General features: G+C 41.9%; 1 protein-coding gene and 1 long non-coding RNA gene across 2 annotated transcripts in view; one reads left to right on the top strand and one right to left on the bottom strand.

Moving 5' to 3' along the window:
- Positions 1-2,239: 2,239 nt before the first annotated feature.
- The window catches only part of LOC309394655 (UPF0739 protein C1orf74 homolog), a 369,606-nt gene continuing 352,814 nt past the window's right edge, over positions 2,240-19,031 (top strand). The window contains exon 1 of the mRNA XM_081958093.1: positions 2,240-4,052. Within this exon, the coding sequence (XP_081814219.1) occupies positions 2,448-3,248 (801 nt within the window). The 5' untranslated portion in view covers positions 2,240-2,447 and the 3' untranslated portion in view covers positions 3,249-4,052. The remainder of the gene's footprint in view (positions 4,053-19,031) is intronic.
- LOC309394658 lies at positions 4,051-12,445 on the bottom strand. Its single transcript, XR_014175764.1, has 4 exons — positions 11,702-12,445; positions 7,686-7,850; positions 6,964-7,146; positions 4,051-4,764 (listed from the first exon to the last, which is right to left on the bottom strand). It is a non-coding gene; the product is annotated as an uncharacterized lncRNA (long non-coding RNA).

The raw sequence follows: 19,031 nt of genomic DNA, 5'->3' as shown, positions 1-19,031 counted from the left end.
ATAACACCAGCGGAACTGCAAAAAACTGCGCTACTCGGAACATCTTATATTTTAAGAAGGTCCTTGGTTGATCCCTAGGAGGCTGGCAGCAAACCGTATCAACCATTAGCACCAGTCACTGGTATTTGTGATGCATTTTTGAATATTCACTTGGCTGAGTTTCATTTTTAATGAATAAAGTATATAATAATGGAATATGTATCACGCTTTACATCCATGAAGTGACATTGACAGGTTGTGTCTGCCATGAAAAATTAAGGGGCGGGGGCTATTGCAAATCCATCAAACTGTAGAAGAAAAACGTACCATGTCCAAGAATTTTACAAGGTACATCCACAAACTGCAGCTTCCTGCAATAACCCCAGCGGAACTGCAAAAAACTGGGCTACTCGGAACATCTTATATTTTACGAAGGTCCTTGGTTGATCCCTAGGACGCTGGCAGCAAACCGTATCAACCATTAGCACCAGTCACTGGTATTTGTGATGCATTTTTGAATGTTCACTTGGCTGAGTATCATGTTTAATGAATAAAATATATAATAAAATAATTTTAAGAAGGTACTTGGTTGATACTTAGGACGCTGGCAGCAACCCGTATCAACCATTAACACTAGTCAGTGGAATTTGTGACACATTTTTGAATGTTCAGTTGACTTGAGTTTCATGTTTAATGAAATAACAACAACAACAACAACAATATAATGATGATGATGATGTCTGGTTCAATGACATTGCAATACCTGGTGATGCACGAATTGAAGATAAGCAGCAAGAAAAAAAATCACAAAATACCAGGACTTGCAAATTGAGGTTGAGCGACTGTGGAAAAAGAAATTATGTTGTCCCAATTGTAATTGGAGCCCTTGGAGCAATACCTAAAGGGCTACCTCGCTATTTGGAAATTCTAAATTTATCGGATTTGAACATTTTGACTCTACAAAAAACCACCCTGCTTGGAACAGCTTATATCCTCCGATGTTACCTTAACAGCTCCTAGGTCCTTGGGTTAGGACTCGAGCTGTTGAGCTACCAACCAGTCCCAAAGTCTGTGAATCTCACCAAAGATTAACCACAAATAATACTAATAATAATATCATCTAGTAGTAATTTCATAATGACAGTGCTCTTCCCTCATATTAATACATATCAATTGTTAATACTAATCAAAATTAATAAGTTACAATAATGAACCCTAATAGTGAAATTAATCTTTCTCTTGTAATTTTTAAAAGTTCTAACTTCTGTTTCTCTTATTTAACCATCGCTAGAACAGATTCCATATCTCAAAATATTCAGTGTCTTCCTTTTTTTTAAATTGAAGTGTTAGTTTGAAAGGCAGCTTCTATTTTTTTTAAAAAAAAGTTGGATAGTGTGGATAATTCAAGGAGGAAAAGAAAAATATAAATCAAACAATCCAACAATATCAAATTCTCTTTAAGGGAGCATTTTTTTTTAGAATTTACAGGTAACATTGGAAAGTTCAATCAATGGTTTGAAGATCTGATTACACTTGACGCCTATAAGCAGATTGGCTTATATAGATTTTGTTCTTTTTTCTATTATAAAGGCAATAAAATTGTATTAAATCCCCAAAAGTAGCTTTTTGTACTTAACGGTGCACCATCTGGGTGTGTCGTATACACTGAATACAGCATTTTTTGCCTCCCGAAACTCTGCCCCCTTCACCAAAATGGCTGTGCATAGCCTTTAGGAGGCTTCCAGAGTCCTCCTGGGGGCTGGGGAGGGCAGAAATGAATGAAAAACGGCCTGTTTTTTGCCCCCACAGCCCCCAGCAGCACTCTATAAGCTTCCTAAAGGCTATCCAGGCCCTTTTTTTTTGACAAAAAACGGGCCCATTTTTGCGAAAAACAAGCCGTTTTTGTAAGGTTTGCAGAGTGCAAAAACTTTTTTAAAAAAATTTTCCTCTTCAAAACCTTGCTGCGTCTTAAACTCCAAAAAATACGGTATGTATAATTCTGTATGACAGTCGTTTCAGAATGAATTACATGTACGAAACTTTCCATTGCTCCTTCCCCTCACATATCATCCTCTTATTCTTTCTTTCAGTTTCATTTATTGACTCATTTATAAAAACGAAACTGTATGGGTTACTTTTGTTACATAACCATGAATTGATGTTTTACTATTTCCTAAGGCCTGGCTGAAGCAGCAGGAGAGAAGCAACTTAGAACGGAGGAGAAACTTCCTGACAGTTAGAAGAATTAATCCGTGGAACAGAAGTTGCCTCCAGAAGTTGTGAATGCCCCAACACTGGAAGTCTTTAAGAAGATGTTGGATAGCCATTTGTCTGAAACGGTATAGGGTTTCCTGCCTAGGCAGGGGGTTGGACTAGAAGACCTCCAAGGCCCCTTCCAACTCTGCTATTGTATGTCTAAAAGCTAATGGACCATTTAGTGTTTCGGGAGTTCCTTAATTGAGCTAAGAATGGCGGAGCAATTGGCCCAACTGCTCATTAAGGCAGCTCAACGTCATCTTAGCACTGGAAAGAAGAAAAGGTTATCATCTTCGGCCTCCTTGAATGTAGCTGGGGAGGTACTGGCAGTAGCAGTTGGCTTGAAACCAGCTTTTCTGTACGATTACAATTCTTCTGGGACTTCTCAGATCCTGGGCTACCTTCAACATCTTCAAACTACCCTTCAACTTGCATGTCGGCTGCATATTCTCAATATAGCTGAAAATGTTCTAATCGTCAACTTGGAACGGATGTGTTTGTGTCTGGAGTCAGTCCTGCTTAGCAATAATGTCATCTTCATTGACGTTTCTGCTTTTAGACCATGTCCTGCCTTTTCCAACCCAGAAAATGTGAGCCTTATAAAAATCCATCTGTCAGAGGTATTGCATCATATTAAAGCGTTAACGGAAGATACTTCCCAGACAATATCTTCAAGTGAACTCTTCTCAACGGAATGGAATCTCTGTACTCTCTTTGGTGTATTGCTCGGCTATCCAGCCTCCTACAATTTTCCTAATGAGAATAGTTGTGATAATTGTCTTACATTAGTTCCACTGAGAGTGTTTACGGTTCAAGCCAGATTTTGCATGGTCAACAGCGATTTCAGAGTTCGGTTTTATTCTTTCAGCGTCCCAGAACTCTTGTATCCAGACATGAAAACGAACCTCAGCGCATGGTGTGAAAAACTCACAGACGCTTTTAAAGCTCAGGAAGAATTTGCTGATCTCTGCATTGCAAGCGAGGTAGTTGCTCTATCTGCAGTAGCCTTGTAAATATGGATCTCGGTTTAGAGACAGATAACAGTGCTTTCTCCACAGTATTCTACTGATTTTGTTTAAAAGCTTCAGAACGGGGGCAGTTTGGAAGCATAGTTCTAGCAATTACCATATTCTTCAGAGTATAAGACACACCTCTCCCCCAAAAGAGGGTGAAAATCTGGGTGTATCTTATACACTGAAGCCAGCATTTTTGCCGCGTGAAACCCCACCCCCTTCATAAAAATGGACCTGCATAGACTTTGGGAGGTCTGCAAAGTGCTTCTGGGGTCTAGGGAGGGCAAAAACGAGTGAAAAATGGGCCATTTTTTGCACGTCCCCCACCCCAGCACTCTACAAACTTCCTAAGTTATGCATGGCCATTTTTTGTGCTCGTTTTTAACCCTGCCACCGAGCACTTTGCAGGCCTCTCAAACTCTTTCACAAAAAAACGAGGTGTACAGAGCGTTTGGGAATTCCAGAGAGTGCAAAAACTTTTTTTTGCAATGTAGCTCTTCAAAATCTTGGTGCGTCTTATATTCTGAAAAATACGGTATGTCAGTGTTTTACACAAATATGCAGTTTTCCTTTCAGCAGCATTCAGGATATCCTTCACACTTAAATTTCCAAGAATCTTTCAGGTTAGCGTACTTTTCCAGGAGATCTTATTAACTGATCTATTCTAAAATCCAGGCAAAAAGAATTCAGTGCCTTTCTCCAGCTGGACTAGGCAATGATTTCAATTCCAGTATAGTCAAGTTACTGTATTTTTAGGAGTATAAGATGCCCCAAGATTTTGAAGAGGCAAATTTTTTTAAAAAAGTTTTTGCACTCTGCAGACCTCCCCAAAATAGCCCATTTTTCACGAAAACAGGTCTGTTTTTTGTTTTTTTTTAAAAAGGGCATGCATAGCCTTTAGGAGGCTTACAGAGTGCTCCTGGGGGCAAAATTGAGCAAAAAGTGGCCAATTTTTCAGTAATTTGTACCCTCTCCAATCCCCAGGAGCACTCTGGAAGGCTATGCACGGCCATTTTTGCTAAGGGGGAGGGGTTTCGGGAGGCAAAAAATGCTGTATTCAGTGTATAAGACGCACCCAGATTTTCAGGCTCTTTTTTGAGGGAAAAAGGTGAGTCTTATACTCTGAAAAATATGGTAAGTGAATTGACGAACTTAAGATTTTTGAAACTAAGAATGGCTATTGTGTCAGTGGTTATAGAGATCAATGATATATATGGATAGGCATTCAAACAATACAATATGGATAGCATACAAACAATATTTGTTGCTTTGGTTTAATAGTAATACAAAAACTAAGCAATACACAAAACCAAGCAGACAAACTCCTTCAATACAATACATAATTCTTAATTTTACAAGACATTTTAAAATACTAAACCATTTGGGATAATTTTGACTGCTATAGTGCAATCAATATAATAGGCAAATAAGACAAGGGATGTTCAAGTTGCTTAAATTAAGATAGAGCTGTTACCATGATTACCATTATGATAGGAATCCAATGATCATGATTTCTCTGAAAAAAAGAAAATGTTTTGAGATAAATTGATTATAAAGTATATAATAGGTCCGGGAAAAAGATTACTCCTGGTCATGCAATGATACTTCTTTTCTGCTTTTCTATTTTATTCCACAGAACCTTCTATCTCTATTTGATTAAAATGTATGTATTGGAAGTAAAAGTGTCTCCCCGCCCTCCCCCCCTTTACAATGGCAAGAAAAAAAACAAAACTACACAGTAGAGTTTATACTGAAAATAGATGAATTATGATTATAATCAGTTATTCACTGTTTTGGTAAGAATATTATCTTAAAAGCCAGATTTCATAGACATACTGCAGAGACACAAGGTGAATATTTTGTGCATGGCTCTTCAGAAAATTACAAGTGTATAAAAGGACTTTATTTATTAATCTCATTTCTACACCACTCCTCTCACTTAAGTGACTCTGGACAGGTTTAATAAACAAAAATATTTATACCTAATTTAAAAATAGCCAATTTGTACATCCCAGGCTTTCAATGAAAGCTTGCCATGCAGTCTCCTTAATAGTTAATGTAACATCACCATATATCTTTATTTTGTTGCATATATATACATCCAAATTGAAATCCATGAGCAGGACACCAAAACAAAGAAGGTGGGCTACAACAATTTTGCCAACCAACCGTACCTTGGCATTTCTCTCCGCCCCCCTTTTCCAGTTGCTGGATCAGGGGGACGAACGTAGGTTTGCTGCCCATTGCAGCTAGGAATCAAAAAGCCGAGAATGAATGTTTGTGTTACAACCAGCCAGCCCCCTAGATCAGCCTCCTGCAAACTCCATCTCTCAAGGAGCCCGGTTGAACTTTTGCTGGGCATGCCACTCACTGAGAAGGAGGGTGGGGTTGGAGCGAAGTGGCAAAGCTACCGTATTTTTTGGAATATAAGACCACCAAGATTTTGAAGAGGCAAATAATTTAAAAAAAAAAAGTTTTTGCACTCTGCAAAACTCCCCAAAACAGCCCATTTTTAGCAAAAACGGGCCCGTTTTTTTCTACATATATATAAAAAGGGGGACATGCATAGCTTTTAGGAAGCTTGTAGACTGCTCCTGGGGGCTGTGGGGGCCAAAAATGAGCAAAAAACAGCCCATTTTTCACTCATTTCTGCCCCCCCAGCCCCCAGGAGCACTCTCGAAGCCTCGTAAAGGCTATGCACGTCCATTTTTGCAAAGAGGACGGGGTTTCAGGAGGCCAAAAATGCTGCATTCAATGTATAAGATGCACCCAGATTTTCAGCCTCTTTTTTGAGGGAAAAGGGTGCATCTTGTACTCCGACAAATACGGTAAGTGCCTGAAGGACCCCATCCCGGCATCAGGAGTCCTGGTGCCTCAGTGAGTGAAACTTCGGCCAGGGTCCTTGGGGGACTGGCAGAGGCTCCGCGTGGACAGCGAGGGAAGGGTGCAGCCCCTAGCCGGCTCTCACAGGAAAGAGGCAGGGATGTTGTCCTGGGGCTCGTTTGAAATCCCAGCCAGCCAACGTCTCAATGGCCGCATGTGCTCTAAAGCACACCCATTAGATCGGGGGGGGGGGGGGGGGAGGGAAGGGGGAGGAGACACCAACCCTCCGTCCAGTGGTGAAATCTAAAAATTTTCCCTACCACTTATGTGGGCATGGCCAAGTCACCACAAACAGGAAAGCCAGAGCCACAAAAGAGCTCAAAAAGCAACTTTCACACTTCACACAAAAGCAACACACCTGACTCACAACATTGTGCAACTCACTCCCCCAGCAAGACTTAACAGCTTTAACAAATTAACAGAGTTGGAAGGGACCTTGCAGGTCATCTAGTCCAACCCCCCGCCCAAGCAAAATTCCAAAAGCACACAAAATGGCCCCTGCCACAAGCAGGAAACTCACAGAGCCACCAAGAACTCCAAAAGCAACTTTCACACTTAACAAAAACACAACGCCATTGTGCAACTCTCACATAATGTAAAAGCACACAAAATGCCCCATGCAACAAGCAGGAAACTCACACTCACGAAACCAATTACCACAAGCACAAAATGTCACATAAAGCTTGGTGTGATTTTTGTGTGTTTGTGTAGTGAGTGTGACAGACTACAGACAAATTATCACAAATCTAAAAATATAAAAGCAGCTAAAACTTGATAAATTTTAAATGGTTATTATTTCCTAAAAAAAAAATTCCTATAAAAAACCACTTACTTTCCCAATTGAAGGCACCAGGCAGGCAGGCAGGCATAGTCAGTTGCTAGCAGATGAAATAGATTGGAGACGGAAAGCGGGGATTTCAAAAGGAGCTGAGCAGGCGAACATCAAGACAGTCGTTCTTCAAACAGCAAGGCAGCTCGGATTCCATCCGAAGAGCGAAAGTAAGCAAACTGGAAGCTGGGGGGAAAGTTCGTAGTTAGCCAGACGGCTTAGACAGGCCAGGCAGAAGAGCCTGGAAACCGGGAAGGGGGAGGAACAACACTAGGCCACAATCAGCAATGCTTTTTGAGTGGGCGGCTGTCGGCGAAGCTTCTTAGAAGTTCTAGGAGAGGCTTCTGATCGAGCAGTGGTTGGCAAACCAAGTACCTAGGCCGCGTGGATGGAGCGGGTGGGACAGAAGTGAAGCGCCATACGCAAGCAGTAAGCGGGCAAGCAGGTGATTGGGCAAAACGGGCAAGGGTGGGCCACCAGGGATTTTTTACCCCTCTTTTGGAGAACCATGGCTTATCTTCGCTACTGGTTCGGGCGAACCGGGAGGATTTCACCCCTGCCTCTGCCCCAATGTGCCCAAAAAGGCCGGCCAGAAGCTGGCGAGGAGCAGGCTGTAACCAGACCTCATTTCCTCAGGCATTCCCTCGCTCAGGGAAGGGCAGTGCAGGGACTGCACTGGGGCTGGCCAAGGCAGCAAGCCCATCCTGGGGCAGGGGGCCGCTTACCTGCGGAAGACCTCGTCTGGATCCTTGCATACAGCCACTTCCAGCGGTTGGGGGGTGCTGGCCCAAGAGGCGCTCACGGTAGCTGGGCAGAAGCGGGCAGCACTCGACCTGCCATACTAGCCCCTTGAATTCGGCACGAATTGCCAGGTCCGGAAGCATGACGGCCTGACTGAGTGGTGAAAGAAGCAAAGAATGAGAAGCAGTAAGAAATATCAGTGAAAAGTGACAGGACAGAGTGAGAAACCAGGTTGCTTCTCTAAATTGGTGAATCCTACAAGCTGATGGACAAGTGAGTCTCCAGAGTGGGAAAAGCGGCAGCAGTAGGAGCGTAATTCTGAAAAGAGAGAACTAGTAAATATGGCAGAAGGAGAAGTGAGTGTGATCTGAAGATTCAAGCAGGAGCCATGCTGGAAAACTGTACAAACAAGATTAACGATTGAACTTGTGGCTTTTGATTTTGAGTGACTAGAGACTGTAGCGAATGACTGGCAAAGGAATAAGGAATAAGTACGGGGAAAAAAGTCCTTTGATACAGAGCCGCAAAGGCTTTGGAAGGACAGAGAAGTGACTGTGTGTCTGTGCAACTTGCGGGGAAGCTGAGATCTTGGATTTGAAGAACAGGAAACAAAGAAGTTGAAGATGGAACAGTGAGATTAAGGGATGGCATGCATATCTTTTTTATGAAGACAGGGTGGATAAAGTGTTTAACAACCATGTTCTCCGTAGTGCCTTGATGAGAATATGGAAGAAGCACCGGCCCAATTGGGATTATAAAATACCGCTTTGGTTGGATCTTGCAGACACCATGGGGATTATGAATATTAAGTCACTTGGGGGTTGTTTATATAAAGATGTGCTTATTGCTGATGGGGGCGAATGGAAGTTAAAAACTTTGGAACAGCTGTTGGAAGAAGGAATTACTTTAAATTGGTTACATTACATACAGCTACAGAAGAGATGGGAAGAAGATCGCAGGGTCGGTTTTATGGATAAAGAAGTGGAACTGATTAAGCAGATAAAAGAGACTGGCCCAAAACAAGTTAAAAGAATATATAATGTACTGTTAGAAAGAGACTCAGAAAGTGAATTGGTTAAGGATTGTATGATTAAATGGGCTCAGAATTTTGGTGAATTGGTTATGTTGGAAACGTGGGGAAAAATATGGGTTCAGAATGTTAAATTTACAGAGTCACAGAATTTAAGGGAGAATTTTTATAAAATGTTTTACAGATGGTATTTAGATCCTAAAAAATTATCATGCATGTACCCAAATGTTCAACCAAAATGTTGGAGATGCGGGTGTCTAGATGCTACCTTTTTTCATGTATGGTGGACTTGTAACAAGGTTAAAGCTTTTTGGATAAAAATATGGTGGGTTATGCAGAATGTATTTAAGAAAAGAATACAATTCACTCCGCAAATGTTTTTATTGGGTATAGTTAAGGATTTTACCAAAGGGGAAACAAAATTGGCCTTGTATATGGTCACAGCAGCTAGGTTGTTGATTGCGCAACATTGGAAAAAAGATTTTTTACCGACAATTGATCAATGGATTCAGAAGGTGGCGGGGTTCGCTGAAATGGCAAAAATTTCAGCTTTCTTAAAAGCTCAGAAACAGGAGGATTACACACAGGAATGGGCAAAATGGATTGATTATATACAGAATAAATACCAGACTAGGAGTTATTATCTAGCCTTTAGGTAAGAATGTTTAGACCGATAGATGATCAGAGTAAATAGTATATGGGATGTTTGGAATTGTTAGAGTGGTATACAGCGGAAGTCAGGGGGGTGGGTTTGTGTGGGAGGTGGGGGAGGGTTAGGGTGGAGGGTGGGGCAATATATATGTATGAATAAATTAGAAGATGGGACTAATGAAACATTGTTATGCTAGGAGAAATTTATATTAAGAGTTATAGATGTTAAATTAGCTTAGAAAATGGGATCAATGTGTTATTATTAATCTAAGAGAAATTTATATTGTGTTTGTTGGGAGGAGAGGGGTTACGAGTAATCTATTTTAAGATGGGGGGAGGGGAGGGGGCAAAGTATTTGGTATAATATTTGAAAGTGAATTTTTGTGGGGGGGTTGGGGGGGTATAGCATTTGTATGAGATTTATATTGTATGGCGGGGGGGTGAAAAGGGGGGAAATCTGTTTGTACAAAACTCTTAATAAATATATATATATATATATATAAATATAAAACAAAATAAACCAGAAGTTGCCTCCCAAAAAAAAAAAATTAGAATGGAATGGGATGGAATCCAATGGAAGGGAAGGAAATGGAAGAGAAGAGAGAAGAGAAGAGAATTCTTTATTGACCAAGTGTGGTTGGACACACAGGGAACTTGTCTTTGGTGCAGATGCTCTCAGTGTAAATAAAAAGACAAGATACATAAAAAAAAAAAAAAATAAATAAAAAATAAAGGAACAAGGAATAAGTACGGGGAAAAAAGTCCTTTGGTACAGAGCCGCAAAGGCTTTGGGAGGACAGAGAAGTGACTGTGTCTGTGCAACTTGCGGGGAAGCTGAGATCTTGGATTTGAAAAACAGGAAATAAAGAAGTTGAAGATGGAACAGTGAGATTAAGGAATAAAAATTTTTCTTGAAGGTGGTGAGGGACTTTGGATTGGGAACTTTAGTTACTAGTCGTGTATAGATATAATAAATATCTTGGGTAATAAATGTTGTAACATCTGTATACCTGCATATATATTAGATACACTTACAATTAGATAAACTTATAAACAAATTAAGAGCTAATACAATGTGACACAATTCTTAATTACCATAACGTATTTGTTTGTATACTGGTAAATGAATTTAGATTATAGTTTACATAATTATACATTTGTCTAGTTTTAAATATTTATAGTATTATACATCTTTATTAATGTAGTTAATAAAGATGTATAATACTAGCAACTTAGAACAGAGGAGAAATTTCCTGACAGTGAGGACAATTAATCAGTGGAACAGAAGTTGCCTCCAGAAGTTGTGAATGCCCCAACACTGGAAGCCTTTAAGAAGATGTTGGATAGCCATTTGTCTGAAACGGTATAGGGTTTCCTGCCTAGGCAGGGGGTTGGACTAGAAGGCCTCCAAGGTCCCTTCCAACTCTGCTATTGTATTGTATTGTAATTTAAAATCTTAAAATAATTTACATGAATTGACAATTGTTACTTGTGAGTTACATTAATGATTGGACAATATTAGTAAATCAGAGATTATCATTGACTTTAGAAGATTAAATATACCAAGGAACACCAGGAACAAATTCATAGATTTAAAAAAATAGTTTTGGGTGTACTATTACAGACTAATAATTGTAAGAGTTATAACAAAGATACTAAATTAGAGACAGACCAGCCAGATAGGCAAATCCTTGAGGAGCAAGGGATTTATGATATTGTGGAATTTTTAATTTTTTTTAAAAAAAGATAACTACTGTATGTCTACAATCACCAATCTGTGAAAATACACCAATGTAGTAGTGTAAAAATAGGATCTATATCAAGCCTACAAACCATGCAAGTGACAGTAAATATGATACAAGACAGAAGAAGACACAAGAATCAATAATTAACAGTCATGAGGAAATGAAAGGAGATTTGGGTGAAGTGAAAGGAGATTATAAGGAAATTGGACGACAAAATTGAGAAAATTCAGGAAACGATAGCTAAAAATGAACAGAAAATAAAAATGGTAGCAGAACAGACCGAGAAGAAATTGGAAGCGACAGAAGAAAGGTTGATAGCAGTAAATAGGGATCCTTGGTTTTTTCAAGGCTTCAGCCTTGTTCAATTAAGAAGTCACCAGGGATCTTACCGAGGCTGGACGTTCATTTAGTGGCTCATAACATTCAATCAATCCACTCCATGCATCAGTGAGACACGCAGATCTCTCCATCACCCCTTGCTTTCCAGAGTACTCAATCACTGTCAAAAGACGCATGAGCCCTGAGGAGTGCAGAAACAACAGTCTCACAACACCTTTCAGCCACTACGTCTTACCTATCCAGGGACCCTCCTGTGGTAGTCTTTGATGTCTTCCAATTGAATCCAGGCATGGAATCCCGGAACTAGCCCCCAGCTTCATGTCAGACGCAAATCAAGTGGCCCTTTCGAGGGGGAGGTGGTCGTTCCTTCTGCAGGAGTAAGTGATTTGGGATTGAATCAACCTATAGGCGGCCGCCTCTCCTTATTTGCGGATAGTTGGGGTTCCATCACTTCAGACGCAGTTAGATTTGGCTTACAATTGGAGTTTCTCTCCCACTCCTGAACAGATTCAGGACATTCTCTCCATCCCGGAGCAAGATCAAGTGTCAGCTTATGAGGAAAGCTATGCATAATCTGCTGGCTATCGGGGCAATTGAGCTTGTTCCGGAGAAGCAAAGGCTCCGGCTTCTACTCTAATCTGTTCGTGGTGCCTAAAGGTAGGTGTGTGTGTGTGTGTGTGTGTGTGTGTGTGTGGCTATTCTCAAACTAAAACTTTCACCTAGTTTACCAAAGTTCAAAATAGCATCATTGAAGTCCATTCTAGAGGGGCTCAGGGAGGGGGGATCAATTGGCATCAACAGATCTCACGGAGGCCTACCTCCACATTATGATCATTCAGGAACATCGGAAATTCCTTAGCTTCTCCTATGGAAGGTTCCATTACCAGTATAGGGCTCTTCCCATTGGCCTTGCCTCAGTGCCTAGGGCAGTGATGGCGAACCTTTTTGGCATCAGGTGCCAAAAGTGGGGGGAGCGCAGGGGGGTCGTGGGTGGGCATGCCACACCCATAATCCTATGCGCATGACCTGTGCACGCAACCCCCCACCCACCCACGCATGCGCATGCAAACCCCACCCTTTTGAGTCCGCAATGATCTCATTTCTTTCTCCCCAGGCTTTCTAGGAGAAAATGGCTTTCCTGACCCCCCCCCCCCCGAGGCTTCCAGCACCTTCCACTTGCACCTGCAGCGCCTGCCACTCCCCGCCGCCTTCAGAGGCAACAGAGGCAAACGCTACTCTTGGTGGGGCAGCTGTGTTAGCACGGTCCTGGCCCGAAGCCTCATGCCCCCCCTCGCTGAGCCAAGCTTGGCTCAACTCCGACGGGAGGCACCTGGCAACACCAGCGGTCTCCATAGTGGCCGGCGGGCGGTTGCAAGTGCAATGCCCCCGATGTCCAGCACCTTCCACCAGCGCAGAAAGGGTGTGTGGTGGGGAAACAGGTTCCTGGGGCGGGAGTGGTGGTGATGAAAGAGAGATCGGACCAGCGGGGAGGGGGGCATTTCCCCCCGTTTGCCACAGGAGCAGTGCTGGGCTGAAGCGCCTTGCTGGGCATTTTCATTCTGAGGGAGGTGGTGCTTCCCTGAAATCTTCCTCCGTGGACTTGAGGGGAAAGCCCCCTTTTTCCCCCCTTCTCAAATTGCGGGAGAGAGGCACATCTCAACAAGTTGCCGAGCTCGCCGGCTAGCTGGAGAGACTAATCTGGCAATGAATCCTAATCGTAGCCTCAGTCCCTCTCCCTCCCTCCCTCCCTCTCTCTCTCACCAGGCACGCTGTGATTTGAGAAGGGGGAAAGGGCTTTCCCCCCCTCAAGTCCACAGTGGGAGAAGCGCTGGGCTGAGGCGTGGGGAGCTTTGCTTTTCATTTTCACTGACACGGGGATAATAACTCCGACAGTTTTGCAAAAGGTCTGGGGCAACAGTTCCGCCTCCCCCTCCTCAAGCCCAGCAAGAAAGCCTGATCATCCCACCAGATCCATCCAAGGAAGGAGAGAGAGAGCCGGGCTCAGCCGATCTGCTCTCCCCGAGCTAGAAGCAGCAGTTAAGGGCAAAAAAATATGGCAGAAAATGAAAGCTGAAGTCAGCTGGCCAGCGCACGCATGCGCGCTGGAGCTGACAGAGCAAAGCCACACATGCCCTGACAAATGGCTCCGTGTGCCACCTGCGGCACGCGTGCCATAGATTCGCCATCACGGGCCTAGGACGTTCACCTGTGAATTTTTCATGCCAATAGAGTCGTCCTCAGACTTCATCCCTCTTTCCTACCAAAAGTTAATTCCCCCTTTCATAGGGCTCAAGAGGTGGTTTTCCCAGATTTTTGCCCAGCTCCCTCCAGGGAAAGCGTTCATGGCATTGCCTGGACGTTAGGAGGGCTCTGTGCACCTTTTTGAAGCGTACCTCGCCTATCAGGAAGACGGAAGTGATCTTCGTCTCCTTCCATCAGTCTACATTAGGGGCAAGGGTTTCTCCCTCTACTATTGGTAAGTGGATAAGTACAGCCATAGTCAGGGCTTATGAAGCTCAGAATCTCCAAGTACCAGCCGGCATAACAGCACATTCCACAAGGAGTGCAGCCACCCTGACGGCCTGGTCAACTCAAGCCCTGATTGAAGACATCTTTAGGGCGGCTACATGGGCTTCCCCATCGCCCTTCATTATCGTCTGGATGCCTATACTTTGCCGGAAGCATCTTTTGGCTGAAGGGTGTTGCAATGGATGTTAGACGTCCAGGGGACGCAGGATCAATAGCTTCCCACCCTTGCATATTCTAATGAGATTTCTCTTCTGTCAAATGTCCTGAAGGGAAAGAACACAGACATCATCAAGGCCAAAAACTTGGTATTGTGATCAATTAAACCATTTGAAATGGTTAGATGGGGAAAGGGCCGATATGAAAAAAAGGTTGACGGAATGCTAGCTTCAGAAGCCTTCCAAAATATAAAATTAATTAAAAATCAACAATTTGTTGCACTTCCTCGTGAAAATCTTTTGGAAAGCATCATCACCAATTTGAACAAAAGGCTGATGGGTTGCAAACATCTAAAAACAGGTAGGCCAATTTCCTAAAATTACAATTTGTCACATATTTGGAGCCGGATTACTGGAACATTGTAGTCATTCCAGATGAAGCAGAGGAAGGATTGATTGAATTTGGCAAAATGTTTAATCATGAAATTGATTTGAACGACCAAAGAGATTTTTTGGAAAATGTGATCAAAGATCCAAAGAACTACAAAATTCCTGACAGTATCAACCTCAGCAGAGGCGGAAATGGGGGTTCCGAAAAATGAACCTCACATGTTCAGAACAAAGAACCTGCCTAACTGTTCCTAAAATTAGTAATTTGATGACAATAAGCATTATTAGCATGTCTGTAAAAAGATGGGACCCAATTCCTTCAGTCAAAAAGTGGCTCAGAGCACTCCATCACAGCTGATGATCCATGAGCAAGAGAAGTGCAACGAAAGAACAGTGTGGAAACATCTTCAACCACAAAACCAATAACACAAGTACCGTATATACTTGAGTATAAGCCGAATTTTTCAGCCCACTTTTTGGGCTGAAAAATCCACTTCGGCTTATACTCCAGTGAACAAAAAAAAAAAAAAAAAAGAACTTACCGAGGACTTGCGCGCGGCCGAGGCTTCGGTGCTTCCGGGATCGCCATTCACAGAAGATGCAGCTCCCAGCATGACACGTCATCCGGATGGGCTGCGAATGAAGAAAGTCTTACCGCGCAGGCGCAGTACAGCTTAAACGCGATAGAGGTAAGGAGCCTGCGCATGCTCTGTTTCATAGGTATGGTATGGCTCGACGTGGTTTAACAACTCCATATGGGGCTCTAGAGACTGAATTGCATAAATGGGTTATGGAGTGTCGTCAAAATGGTTACTGTGTAACACGCATGGGAATTCGCTTACGTGCCCTTCAAATGGCTAAAGATGACAAATTAAAAGCACCAGGCATTGAAAATTTTGTTGCGTCAGCAGGATGGTGTACTGGCTTCATGAATAGGTATGGCCTATGTTTGCGGCAAAGAACAAAGATTTCACAGAAGTTGCCAAAAGCTTATACTCGAGTCAATAGCTTTTCCAGTTTTTTGGGGGTAAAATTAGGGGTCTCGGCTTATACTCGAGTCGGCTTATACTCAAGTATATACGGTAAGTACTTGAGTCTATTTCTTCCATTGTGTTGTCTTTCTGTGTCTCTTTGTGCAGGTCTGTTAGGGTGTAACCAACAAGTTGGGTAGACAATATATTGCACAAGGCATGTTATGTATCTTTAAGAGAGGAGCTCTGCTAATTAGTAGATTACAGCATTTAAATTGCAGCTGATGTTGTTGCTCTCTCTCTCTCTTGATTGATGTATGATAACTGCTGTCTAACTGTTACTACTGTTGCTACTACTTACTGTGTGTAAGTTATTTGCTACTTTTATCCAAGTTATCTTGGTAGTATTGGACTGTTTTTTCTGTCTATGACTTTTTGGCTGTGTTTATGGATGTTGCTATATTCTTCAAAAAGTAAAGTTTATTTTGTTACTTTACTATCCATTATTCAGTGTGGTTGCTTTATCTATCGCACGCTGCGTATACTTTACAGGGTTGCTCTGTTATAACCTCGACCTGGGGTTCATTGCTAGTGCTTAATCGCACCAGTACCTAACATTGGTTATGGGCCCAGACGCCCTGCCTTAACCATAATTTTTTTTTTTTTTAAGCACCACTTTTTGGATAGTTTATTTTTGTGAATATGGCACAAGAACAGTCTGCTGCACTCTCCATGATTACCCGGTTTGATGGAACCAACTATGTTTCCTGGTCCTTGAAGTGTTCCCTACTTCTGCGTAGAGAAGGACTGTGGTTTGTGGTTCAGAACCCACCAGATGTTACAGATTGGGATCCTGCTGATAATGAGGATGCGAAGAAGATTGCGCAGTTTAACAGGGACAATGAGAGAGCTCTCTGCATTATTGGACTAACACTGAATGACCAGCAACTGGTCCATATTCGTGGCGAAGAGTCTGCTGCTAGGTGTTGGAACACATTGCGGAGAATTTGTTCGGGACAGTGTGGGTGCTCATATTCATCTCACACGGAAACTGTTTAGAGCCCGTTTGCAAAAAGGTGGTGATATGTTGGCTCATTTAGACTTCATGAAGAAAACTTTGCAGGATTTGCAAGAAAAAGAGCTAATTTTTTCTGAGCTTCAACAGGTGTATATTATGCTATCATCGCTTGATGAAAGCTACGACTCTTTTGTTTCCTCATTGGAAGTTCTTTCACGAGATGAACTGACATTATCTGAGGTTACCGGGAGATTGCTTGAAGAGTCCAGACGAAGAGAGGATAGAGTTCAGTTCAGAGACAATCAATCACAAGAAGAAACACAGTTTTCAACTGTAAATTTTGTTAAGAAATGTTATTCTTGTGGTGGTAAGGGGCATATTGCTAAGAACTGTAAAAATAGCAAGAAAAGGAGTGTTGCTAATAGTAAAAGAAAAAGCAACAATGTTACTGTAACTGTAGCTAAGGTAGATAACGCTGTAAACCATAGTTTCTGGGTGGTTGACAGTGGCGCATCCCATTCTATAACTAAGGTTAAAGAAAGGTTTGTTACTATGAAGGCTAGCAAACAGCACATTTCCTTAGCAAATGGTTGGAAAATTAAGGCTTCAGGTGAAGGTACAGCTTATTGTCCATGTATTAATGAAAAATTGGAAATGTTATATGTACCTAAAATGAAATTTAACCTATTATCTGTAAAAGACCTTGTGAAATGTGGGTTTACAGTAACATTTAAGAATGATAGATGCATTATTGAAAAGGAAGGTAATAGTGTTATTGCCAATTTGGAGAATAATTTATTTATTCTACATGAGAACTCTTTAAATATTGCGAGTTCTGAACCTGGTTATAAGAATAAACAGCCCCATGATAACTGTATACATCTACTTCATAGACGTTTAGGCCATGTAAATTTTAAAATGGTACGTCAAACTGTTATTCTATCTAATGGAATCAATTTGAAACCTTGTTCAAAATATCTTAACTGTAATGCCTGTAACCAGGCTAAAAGTAAGGTTACCCCTGCAAACCGGTTTCAAGGATTCAAGACATCTAAACCACTGGATGTAGTGTTTGCAGACCTAATTGGCCCTAAGAAACCTAGCTTAGGAGGTGCCTGCTATATACTCAGCATTATGGACCATTATTCTAGGTATGGTTTCTGTTATGTAATGAAATCAAAGGCAGAAACTTTCCAACATTTTACTAAATGGTTAAAGTTTGTTGAACGTAAGATGGATAAAAAAGTACTTTGCCTAGTCACTGATAATGGGTCTGAATTCACTAATCATAGGTTTACATCAATGTTGGAGAATGCTGGTATAGAACATAGGTGTTCTGCCCCCTACAGGCCAGAACATAATTCATTTATTGAAAGACGTGGTCAATCATAGCAGGCAATGACCAGAACTATGCTGGTTGATTCTGGTTTGTCAGAAAAGCTTTGGGGTGAGGCTATAATGTGTGCAAACCATATTCTGAACATAGTAGTTAACTCAACTACTGGTAAGATTCCTTATACTCTTTGGCATGGTAGGAAGCCTGATTTGAGTTATTTACACACATTTGGTGTCCCTGCTTGGGTGCATATTCCCTCACAGACTAGACGGAAGGATCAAAGCAGAGCTAGGAAGATGGTTTTTGTTGGGTACAATTCCAATCATAGATCGTTTAGGTTCTGGGAACCTGGAACTCGGAGAATTATGCACAGTGCTAGTGCTAAATTTTCAGAACATGTTGGTTGGGAGAAGCTAGAACAAGAGTTTCACAAGGTTTGTGATGATATAGATGTTGATCGTTTGGTTAATCATGATACACCAAATGAGCAGTTAGAGAATCAGGATAGTCCATCTATTACTCTGAAAAGGGAGGAAGATGTAGATGTAGAATCTACTCGTGAGGTGGAACAGGATGATTCTGCAAGTCCTGTATTGCCTAGGAGGTCTACTAGGGACAGGCATCCACCCGACAGATACCAAGCCAGTGTAGTATTGCAAGTTAGCATAGAACCTTCTAGTTTTGCAGAGTTAAGGCTGTATCCTGAAAAGGAAAAGAAATTGTGGAAGACAGCTATGGAGAAGGAGTTGAAATCCTTACAGGAATTGAAGGTTTATGAAGAAGCTAGGCTCCCTTCAGGGGAGAGTGCAATTGGCTGTAGATGGGTGTTTAAAATTAAAAACGATGCTGCTGGCAATGCCATTTATAAGGCTCGTTTAGTTGCTCAAGGGTTTTCCCAAACTGAGAGGGATTACGATGAGGTTTTTGCTCCGAGCTTGAAAGCCTCTACGTTGAGGGCAGCATTGGTGTGGGCTGCTAAGTATCGGTGTAATGTTACCCATATTGATGTTGAAACAGCGTATCTGCATGCTCCATTGCAGCATACCATTTATATGAAGATGCCACCAGGTGTGGATTCTAATGGCCAGACTGGTTGTTGGAGACTTAAAAAGAGCCTTTATGGTTTAAAACAGTCCGGTTTTGAGTGGAACAGATGCATAGTAAAT

Source organism: Natrix helvetica (genome assembly GCF_964273705.1).
Source record: "Natrix helvetica genome assembly, chromosome: 6".
Lineage (NCBI taxonomy): Eukaryota > Metazoa > Chordata > Lepidosauria > Squamata > Natricidae > Natrix > Natrix helvetica.
This window is presented reverse-complemented; position numbering and strand designations above follow the sequence as displayed.